Source organism: Ammodytes marinus, assembly GCF_949987685.1.
Source record: "Ammodytes marinus genome assembly, chromosome: 1".
NCBI lineage: Eukaryota > Metazoa > Chordata > Actinopteri > Uranoscopiformes > Ammodytidae > Ammodytes > Ammodytes marinus.
This window is the reverse complement of record NC_137230.1, coordinates 19,241,349-19,252,824: the sequence shown is the minus strand read 5'-3', so window position 1 is coordinate 19,252,824 and position 11,476 is coordinate 19,241,349. Positions and strand designations below refer to the sequence as shown.

The following is an 11,476-nucleotide window of genomic DNA, read 5'->3' as shown; positions in this document are numbered from 1 at the left end:
TGAGTGCAGACTTTTCATCTTTTACAAACTAATCCAGACAATGTTGACATTTGCAGTTACTCTGACATATAGTGCCAAGATGTTTTAATTAGTTAGATGCTAGTTAATCTGGTTTGATTGTTTCATGGGGGCTGCTGCTTGATCTTAACCTTACACCCACTCATATCTCTTTTCCTCTGATCCAATAAATTTCAGTTTCATACTTAATTCTGTGCACACTGAAGTCTTTTTTTATGAAAATTCTTGCTGAAGGGTTATTTGCTCTCTGGATGTTATTTATTATGTTACTGCAAATGCTAAGCTGTTATGCTGCATTACAGCAACTGGAAGCATCCCTTAGTGTAGAGCCATATTAAACCACAAGGTGGAGCCAAAAATTGTCATAAACTATACCTTACATATTGAATGTGTGGCAAAACCTTAAATCTCTGTTCCTGCTGAGAACACCCATGGCTTCTGTAAAACAAGGTGTCACATTTTCAGGATAAAATATAAAAAAATATCATGTATGTCTTAATAATAATAATAATAATAATAATAATAATAATAATAATGATAATAATGCTTGGGTCAACAAAAGTGTTTCATTTGGAGAGTGCAAAGCCTTTATTGGAGGAAAAAGCTTTTCAGCTCAGGCTGAGGTTAGCTGGAGCTATGCTGTGCATGTTTAAAAAACTCAATTTGGGTCACTGGAATCGCCTTTTGACGTCTCTCTCCTGTTCCGCATCCTCAGCCCACTCGGCTCGACTTCATTTGGCATGTCTGCATTGATAGAATCGACGCCCTCCATGGCTGACAAAAACGAATACAAGTCTTCCTCCTCCTCTGCTTCTTCCTGGTTGGGACAATCCTCGCAACTGAACTGCAGGCTCTCTGCCTCCATCACCGGATCATCTTCATCAGCTTCCTCTTCCATCTCTGTCCCCTCTTCCTCTTCCTCTTCCTCCTCCTCTTCCACCTCTGTCCCCTCCTCCTCCTCCTCCTCCTCTTCCTCCTCTTCCTCTTCATTCGTTCCCTCTTTAGGGTAGCGGAACACGTCTTTGTGGTCACTAAAGCTTATTTGCTTCTTCTCTCCTTTGTGACACTCGAGCTCTTTCAAAAACACCTCCAGACCAATTCGCTCCGATGATCTTCCCGCATCAGGCCGGGATGGCGGAAGACTGAGCAACAGGCTTGTTTCCGCTTCCTCTTCCGCATCCACTTCCTCATCCTCTTCCTCTATGTCCTCCGCTACTTCATCGTCTTTAAACTCATCTTCCTCCTCTTCCTCCTCCTCTATGTCCTCCTCTACTTCTTTCTCTTTATTCTCATCTTCCTCTTCCTCTACATCCTCCTCTTCCTCTATTTGTTCCTCTACATCCTCCTCTTCATCTTCATTCTCCTCTTGCACTATGGATAGTTTCCTTGCCATAACCTCTTCTTCCTCTTGCTCCATCCTCTCTGCCAGGGCCTCGGCAGTGGGCTGATTGGAAGGTACCTGCAGCACAATGGTTTTATATTGCCGGCTGTAACAGGGCTCATCATACACCGGGTATGTCTCCTCTGGGTAACCTGCATTGACATACAAAAACGAAACACCATTTGGTATACTGTCATGACCTGGCTTTAAAGGTGCTACGAGGAACTTAAAAATACAGGTCCTTCTCATATAATTAGCATATTGTGATAAAGTTCAATATTTTCTGTCATGTACTGATAAACATTCGACTTTCATATATTTTAGATTCATTACACACAACTGAAGTAGTTCAAGCCTTTTATTGTTTTAATATTGATGATTTTGGCAAAAAAGTAAAGAAAAAACAAAAATCCCTATCTCAAAAAATTAGCATATTTCATCTGACCAATAAAAGAAAAGTGTTTTTAATACAAAAAAGTCAACCTTCAAATAATTATGTTCAGTTATGCACTCAATACTTGGTCGGGAATCCTTTCGCAGAAATGACTGCTTCAATGCGGCGTGGCATGGAGGCAATCAGCCTGTGGCACTGCTGAGGTGTTATGGAGGCCCAGGATGCTTCGATAGCGGCCTTAAGCTCATCCACAGTGTTGGGTCTGGTGTCTCTCAACTTCCTCTTCACAATATCCCACAGATTCTCTATGGGGTTCAGGTCAGGAGAGTTGGCAGGCCAATTGAGCACAGTAATACCATGGTCAGTAAACCATTTACCAGTGGTTTTGGCACTGTGAGCAGGTGCCAGGTCTTGTTGAAAAATGAAATCTTCATCTCCATTAAGCTTTTCAGCAGATGGAAGCATGAAGTGCTCCAAAATCTCCTGATAGCTAGCTGCATTGACCCTGCCTTTGAAAAAAACACAGTGGACCAACACCAGCAGCTGACATGGCACCCCAGACCATCACTGACTGTGGGTACTTGACACTGGACTTCAGGCATTTTGGCATTTCCTTCTCCCCAGTCTTCCTCCAGACTCTGGCACCTTGATTTCCGAATGACATGCAAAATTTGCTTTCATCCGAAAAAAGTACTTTGGACCACTGAGCAACAGTCCAGTGCTGCTTCTCTGTATAGCCCAGGTCAGGCGCTTCTGCCGCTGTTTCTGGTTCAAAAGTGGCTTGACCTGGGGAATGCGGCACCTGTAGCCCATTTCCTGCACACGCCTGTGCACGGTGGCTCTGGATGTTTCTACTCCAGACTCAGTCCACTGCTTCCGCAGGTCCCCCAAGGTCTGGAATTGGCCCTTCTCCACAATCCTCCTCAGGGTCCGGTCACCTCTTCTGGTTGTGCAGCGTTTTCTGCCACACTTTTTCCTTCCCACAGACTTCCCACTGAGGTGCCTTGATACAGCACTCTGGGAACAGCCTATTCGCTCAGAAATTTCTTTCTGTGTCTTACCCTCTTGCTTGAGGGTGTCAATGATTGCCTTCTGGACAGCAGTCAGGTCGGCAGTCTTACCCATGATTGCGGTTTTGAGTAATGAACCAGGCTGGGAGTTTTTAAAAGCCTCAGGAATCTTTTGCAGGTGTTTAGAGTTAATTAGTTGATTCAGATGATTAGGTTAAGAGCTCGTTTAGAGTACCTTTTCATGATATGCTAATTTTTTGAGATAGGAATTTGGGGTTTTCATGAGCTGTATGCCAAAATCATCAGTATTAAAACAACAAAAGACCTGAAATATTTCAGTTGGTGTGCAATGAATCTAAAATATATGAAAGTTCAATTATTATCATTACATTATGGAAAATAATCAACTTTATCACAATATGCTAATTATATGAGAAGGACCTGTATTTTCTGGAAAAAGTTTCATTTTTCTTCTGATGATCATAAATGACATAAGTTGCAGCAAGTTCCTCGGCGCAAAGGGCAAAATGTGTGTGAGATTTTTTTTTACGAAAAACAGCTTAATATAATCATGAATGTATTGGATTGATCTGGAGAAATCTGCGACTACAATGTTCAATAAATAAATGTGAATTTTATAGAATGAGGTCAGTAGCTTTTGAGATTCCTATTTATACATGTACCTTCCCAGTCTGCACCATAGGGGACCTGCTCAGCCTCCATCTCTGGGGAGGCTGCCTCCGAGCGGCCCTCTTGCATCAGCTGTGTGATCTGTCGAAGTTGCCTGAGTAGTTTCTCCTCCTTCTTTGATGTTGTGGTTTTGCTCTTCCTCCTCCTGCCACTAGAGAGCGACATAGACATGGAAGAACATTCAGGCCAGACACAATATTATGATACAGTACATCACCTGTTTAATAAACTGTTCTTTCCCAGTTACTTTCTCATCACATCCACTTGCTGTACAAACAGTAGCTACTACAATGCATTATATCTCTTTGGTCTTCATTTCCTGATCTGACTCTTCTGGATATGAATGAATTTTGACAAAAGAATCACTACATTATTTTGTTTGTGATCCTTAATGTGAGGATGTTTTTGGTTGTTAAAAGTCATTATTTAGCAACAGTATATCAAAAAGTGTTGTGAGTATTTTTACGACAAACTAGCAACTGGATTATTTTCCCTCTCTTACACATTAATTCACTTATTTGTGACAATTTATGCAAATATATAACTTAAGGACTTGCTTAATGTTGGATGTAGGATGCCAATAAATAGATCTTACCCTGCAGAGCCACGAGCCTTTCCAGAGACAATCCTCTCCATCAAGCTTTCTGTTTGAAGTAGTCTTTCCTGAAGCCTGGCAAGTTCATGATCCGCTATATGATCCACAAGAAAACATGTTGTTTTAATATCAAATATAATGGTTTTAAAATGAAACAGTATATGAACAAATTAGGTATATGCAGGTGAGTACATGTTTTAATGTCTCTGACATTCAGTAATGTGGGGTTGATTTGTAATTTTTAATATTGCAAATTTACTTCAATTACAGATTAATGAAAGTATTTTGCTACTGTATGTTTGGATTTGAAAATTCTTCTGCTTGTTCAGTGAATAATTTATTGTAAAGAAAAAGGGAAATGTTAACATATCGTCTATATGGACATATCACATTTCATTAGAAAGAGCCCTTTGGTGTGTTAAAATGCATCAATAAAAACAAATAGTTTCAGTTGTTGACGGTACTTACATATTTTATTCTCCACGTTTGGCTTGGTTACTGTAGTGTTGTTTATTGATTTAGCAGAATTTCCCTTACATGTTAGCTGCGAACATAAACATTATTTTGGAGTAATACAGCAACGCAATAATCATTGGTCATTTTAATAAATGACTGTACATTAAATTGCCTAAACAGTCAGTATTCTCACAGAGATGACAGATATTTCTAATGATGCTCTATTTACATGACATACAGTATAGTGCAGCATATTTAAGTGTAATGTGAGGCTGATGACAATACTTTCTGTTCACATACATATGCTGTATAAAATGTACAGTATATAGTATATTAGATTCAGAGAACCTATATCATGCAGGTAAGTCATAGTAGTTACCTTATAGATTATATACAAGATGTAAAGAAGCACGCCAAAGCCATATATGGGTATCACTTGACCCATCAAGTTGTATTTTTTGCCTCGTCCGATGAATTTTAATTTGGCCATGGCCTCAGCACTGTGCGTCATGGAGTATGAGGGGTCCACACCCCACTTCTCAGGATCCTGTGGCAATGGCAGCTGATGCATCACAGCAGGGTAGAACCCAGGTCCAACTGGAGGACACAAAAACCAGTGAGCCTATCAATTAATCAATATCCATGGCAAATTCTTCCTGCAAATACAGTATATCTGTGGGTGATCTCTTTCCCAACCAGTGTTACATGTAGCTCTCTTTCTTATTTCAGAAATGCATTATGCTGATAGTAAAATCATAAAGGCACTCACATTATTGATGTTTTATTGCCAGTATCATGCAAAACTTTCATACAACAAAAAATAAATAAAACATTTAAATCATTCCCTCATGTGATTCCACATTTAATTGAGCTGTCCTTTGAAAACGATTACTTCCCAAAATACCCCAAAATCCCTACAACATTGTAGGGGAGAGTGGCCTAAGTTGTGCCGGTGGGGAAGTTGTGCCACCCCTTGTTTCTAGAAAACCATAGAAGAAATTGGAAATGTGACCACATATTTAAGAAGAGCCATCCATTTAACTCATCCTGTAAAGAAGGGAGAAACATGGAATAAGATATAAGCACACTTAAACTCAAAGTTTTTTGCCTCTAAAAGTAAAATGTCCATGATCAAGTTTTTTTGATTATTATGTCTGAACAATTATAGACATGTTTGAAAACATTTGACACATGTTTTAGTGCTTCAGTATGCTACACTTTGTGTCTATATAGTTAGCACGATGTCAGCCCTAAACTGCTGCATCATGGTTATTATCCAAAATTCTGGGGTTGGGGTGATTTGTGCCAGAGGGCATAGGTGAGTTATAAGTAAGTAAGTAAAATGTATTTATAAAAACACATTTATAACAGTTTGCACTGTCCAAAGTGCTGTACATAGTGCATTCAGTAGGTAAACAATGAAATACCAATAACAAAAATAAAAGACATAAAGCCCATACATCCACATATAAAGATAGTAGTGCAGAAGTAAGATAGTTAATGGGGAGGAAAAACCAGGGGGTACAGATGGGTTTTGAGCCTTGATTTAAAGGCAGAAATGTAGGGGGAATCGCATATGCCAGGTGACAGTTGGTTCTACAAGGGCGGAGCAGCTAGTGCAAAGTACATTTTTGAGAGTTGTGCCATTGGCATGGCTGTTTACGCTGGTCACCAAAAGAGTTATTGTCTACAGTAGCTCAGAAGAGAGTGACATCTCCATTCCACTTAACGACACCACTGATGAGAGTTCAGATGGCCAGAAAGATGATGATGGTGACTTTGTCATTGTGAGCTTTGCAGGTAAAACAATTAGATCTGCTAGGCCTTGATTAAGAAAATTGTCTTCAATCTTTGTAAAATATTTACTTTAAATAAACCTTAAATAAGTAATTGTCTTATGGACTTGTCTTGCATTACAGTTTATGAGATATATATCAATGGCACAATTCACCCCATGTTATTCTCTCCAACGGCACAACTTACACCACACCGGGGGCAAGGTGTGCCACAAGACAACTTTTTTTTTCGAAAGCTATATTTCTTCAACAGTTTATTCCAGATCCAAAGTTTTTATTGCCAGGGATGCACAACACCCTGAAATATATGTACATATTTGAGTTGGAGACTTTACTGTCAAGGCCTCACTTTAAAGTCACCCTGAGTAAAAAGTGGCACAACTTAGGCCACTCTCCCCTATATAGACCTATTTATTGAGAACGTGTTTAAAATGAAGCAAATAATCGTCTACAAAATGTTTTCCTATTTTCCTTATTGCCGCCCTCAACGCCTCTTTGTACCAATCACATGCGTCTCAGGCTCATTTATGCTCTACGCATACGGACGGAGCCTTCTCCGTACTACTCTGCGTAGGCCTACATTACGTCCGTATTTCTGCACGTATCCTGCAAGCTTGCGGATGCGTACCAAACGGAAAGAACGGAGCATTAATACCGAAGATCACAGGGGTCGCATAAAGGTGCGAACACACTAGGCATTTTACACGCGTACAGACGCGTATGAAACCCGCCCCTTTTCCATAGGGAACCATTGGTTTACGCGCGTACATGGCGCGTAAATGCGTCACTCGCGCTAAAGCAACATTTTCACTCGCGCTAAAGCAACATTTTTACGCGCGTAGCTTTACGTGCGTATATATTACGCGCGTATAGCTACGCGAGGAGTTCAAAAAATTGAACTTTTGTTGCTCCTACGCGAGACGATTAGCCGCGTTGGCCAATCAGCGTTGAGCTTGACCCTACGTCACATACATTGGCAGGGTCGGAGAACATGTGTACTGTACACAGAGGCTGATGCGAGACACCGAGGAGTAAATGTATTGCGGCGGCCGGTGCTGTACGAAGCCGCTCGGGGTTATACGTGGGGAAAGTAAACCAGGAAAATGGACTTCCTGGTTAATTCAGTGAATATGTGTAGCTGTGCTTTAGCCGATAAACAAAGTTAGCGCCGTATAGCATTAGTTAACTCACCCTGTTGTGTGCGGGCGGCTAGCGCCTCATATTATGAACCCAAACATGACGACTGTCCGCGGGACTTTCACGACAAGTACACGAAGCACCGGTGTTGATCTACGCCAGCCACGGTCCCCTGTCACGGTCCCCTGTCACAGCCAGGTAGGGTAATTTTGGCTACTTGCCTTTATGTTGTGCCGCCGTGCACCGATGCTGCTGTAACTGTGTTTGTTATGTAGCTGCCGTGAATATGCAATGCTGTTTTAATGCTAGGCTATTTGTGCTGTTCAGTTTGTCTTTTGGCACAGTTGTTGGCCGTATTGTTGTTGTTTTTGTGTGGACATGCACGCTGTTGTGTCGGGTCGGTTCTGATCGCAGCCATAGTTGATAAGGGAAATACAATATCGGGAGGGAGACTCGTCACATTACGCGCGTATAACCTTTTTTGACACAAAATGATCAAGCAACATTTTAGCCGCGTTACGCACGTAAATCTTACGCGTGTAAAATGCCTAGTGTGTTCGCACCTTAACAGTTCACTTCCACTTACTGTAGCCTACATTTGTTTACAAACACAAACGAAAGACATAATACTTTAGAAAATGTCTTAACTATTGAGGAGAGGTTTTTGTGAGTTTGTACGAAATTACATAGGCCTACACATTATCTAGCCTATCTATGAAGTTACACGGCCGGGGCACAGGGACATAGCCTACAACTACAACAGAGTAGCATGAGCGGGGATCGCACGGGGAAGAATGTCAGCTAGATGGCAGGCTGACGGCAGTAATAGAGAAGTGCTGGAGGTCCGTGCGAAACTAGTTTGTTTGACATGTCGTGATTAATGTCCTCACAGACCCCAGCTGTCTATAATACAGCCTCTAGTTTAGCCTCTTCCATCGCTACGGTAGTAGGCCTATATCGCTAAAGCTGTTTCTTCCATGGACCTATTATAAAATATTTATTCCAGTTAATTCACTGTTTGACTCTTCTTCTTCCTATTTGAGTAACTTTTTACTCCGAGCGGCGCTGCTGCCCACAATGGTTGATTTGCTAAATGTCTATTCCAACATAAAGGACGCATGGAAGTATGAGGGCAGTGACGGATATAGGCTAATGTTGTGAACGAATGTCTCTATTCACGCACGGAATTGGAGCATAAATAAACCTGGATGTAAACGAACTATTGAACACAAAAAGAAAGTCACAAATTCCTTTGGAGCGACGAGATGTGGCTGAGGAGAGGAGAGACATGTACCTGTCTGGTGTCACAAGGTAAGAACATTTTATAAACCCTTTGTTTTGGTTGTAAGATGTATAGGCTATTCACATTGAGGGCTGCCAGCATAGATAGGCTAGTATGGTTGCCAGCAACTCCCAGAAAACTTGTTGCCAGAAAAACCTATTTACTATCTATGAGAAAAACACAGTAAAGTCAAGACAGTAGGCTATCTGAGAGGGGGGAGGGGACACGGCAAAGAAACATGCTATTGTGTGACTTTTATGGTGGTTTTGTTTGTGTATCAGTGTGTTATCAGTTTTTAAGGTTTCGAGCACTGAGGACTGATCATAATTGAAATGTTCTATTTGAAATCTAAAGCGCTGTTTGATTTGCTTGTGGCAGATATTGCTTTTAATTGAATCAGCCTTTAGACAGGGAAGTGTAGGCTAGAGGCCTGAATCTTTAAAAATATGGATTTCAGAACATCTTTAGATATTGCTTTAATGAAAGCATGCACTTGAGCTGGCGTGAACTGCAACTTCTTTAAAAAAACCCTGTTGATCCATGTTGCCCACGGATGATTTGACAATGATCCTAAAGAGCTTCTAGTGGTGTCACAGTATGTCTTGGCTTTCTTACTGTTCAAGTGCCCCCAAAATGTTCAAAGAGGTTAAAAGTCAGATGACTTTGGAGGAAAGTTAATTAAGTTCAGGGACCAATCTTTGATAGTTTTTTCTTAATTAACGTCATAACTTGTGTTTTTAAATGCTTCTGAATCTCGAGACTTCATGATTATTTCCACGTTTACATGAAAAGATTTTCAACGTGGTCTCAGACTTGAGCACACTGTATATGTATTAAACAAATAAAGTGTTACGGACCTTACGGTATTCGACCATCTGATATCCAACCACAAACCAGATGGGAAAACCATTATATAATTTATTTTACATTTGATGACGTAACAGACTTTTCTGCTCTTAAATACATGCTATACATACATGATACCCTGCTGTTACTCAGAATGACTCAACTTTCTCTAAAATGTATTTAAAACATTTTTTTTCAAAGTCAAATGGTCAAGCAAAGTGATTGAAATAGCTCTAAATATAGTGGGGGCAAGTGGACGTGCAAAGTGTCCACATCCCACTTCAGCACTGATATGTCAACAAACGCAGCAGCTTAATTTGTGGCGACAGCCTATTTCCACGCTGGATGGTAAAAGCATCTAATACAAATAATACACAACCATACAATAATGTCTACATTGGTTTGTTTTAATATATAGACTACTTAACATCTAGTGTAAACAATATATCAATAATATACATAAATAAGCCTAAACATAATTGAAAATATTTGTGCAAATGTGCATGTATGACTACAGTACATATTTGTTCTTATGATAACATAACATAAACCATACACATGAATAAAAACATGCAAAAGGCATGATTTACTTTTTCTTCCTATCCATTCTGTAACATCATACGTGTGAAGTATGATGGGGCCCTCAACCTGGCCAACTCTGTGTAGTCAGACTAACATCTGGCAACCACAACAACAACAAAAAGACATGGGAGCTGGAGCAGGTTGGGGATGGATGGATGGATGGAAGATGATCTGATAAGCCGCCTTACCCTGAGGTTGCCCCATCTCCTTTCTCCCTCTGGGTAAAAGCATTCTGGGCAGGAAAAGAGAAACGCAGAGAACGGAGCATGATATCAGAGTGACCTTCTGGCAAGTTGTTATAGACATTGTGTCTCAGAAAAAGAAAGTTGTGCGTTTATTTCACTCAAACAGTAAAGCTAGTAGCCACAGATGTCATCTCTCATCTGGTGACGCTCCTGCTCAGATTAGAACAGATTAAAGCTGCCTTCAAGTGCTATTTGAAATATTGGCGACACATCCCTAAAGAGGGTCTCAAATGGCATAGAGCATGCATTATTATTATTATTATTATTATTATTATTATTATTATTATTATTATTATTATTATTATTATTATTATTATTATTATTGTTGTTGTTGTTGTTTTTGAATAACAACCAGTGCTTTCCATTTTGATTGAACAAAATTCACAAAATAAATTTAATAACGTTAAATTTTCTTTTGGGTGCACAGGTTTATATGCAAAGGCTTCTTAACGGGGGTATTTTACCCCTAGGAGGCACCAAACGATCAAAAAGTATTTAATTTTATATTTATTTCCAGTGTTATTATTTCTCGTGATCAAATGTGCAGCGACAAGCTGGCGCATGACAAATAATTATAAGCACTGGATTTAAAAGTCATGGATGCTTTGCCTGAACACTGATGAAGACATTATTTTATGGAAGATGGTTTAAGGCAAATGAGCTCATTGGGTTGTGTGTTATGGACTGTTTAATGAGAAGCCTCTGTCAGGCCAATCAGTGCTTTGCTGATTGACTTTAAGGAGGTAATTTATGATTCCATTGTGTGACTTCATGATAGCTCCTAGCCAGCCATTTGTAATTCAGTTTTGATAAAACTGGTTTGGATTGGAAAGTAATCACACTATGATTCTTTCAGAGTTAAACAATAAATAAAACCCAAGCAGACGTGTTCCATCGGTCTTGTGTGCTATTGATCTGTTACATTCTGTGGGTTGGCATTGGTATTCATGACAAATGACATTTCTCATTGGGATGGTCATAGTCTGATGTTGCTGTGTGCCAGAAAGAGCTGGTTAAATGGTGAGGAGTACTAATTCTTTTTTT

At 40.0% G+C, this 11,476-nt stretch overlaps 1 protein-coding gene across 1 annotated transcript; it reads right to left on the bottom strand.

Moving 5' to 3' along the window:
• Positions 1-676: 676 nt before the first annotated feature.
• On the bottom strand, positions 677-10,493 carry ric3a (RIC3 acetylcholine receptor chaperone a; the record flags this gene model as incomplete). Its single annotated transcript, XM_080028474.1, has 6 exons — positions 677-1,551; positions 3,487-3,644; positions 4,089-4,182; positions 4,557-4,632; positions 4,924-5,141; positions 10,376-10,493. The coding sequence occupies 6 exons, from the start codon at positions 10,491-10,493 to the stop codon at positions 677-679; spliced, it is 1,539 nt and encodes a 512-aa protein (XP_079884600.1).
• Between the last annotated feature and the right edge of the window lie 983 nt (positions 10,494-11,476).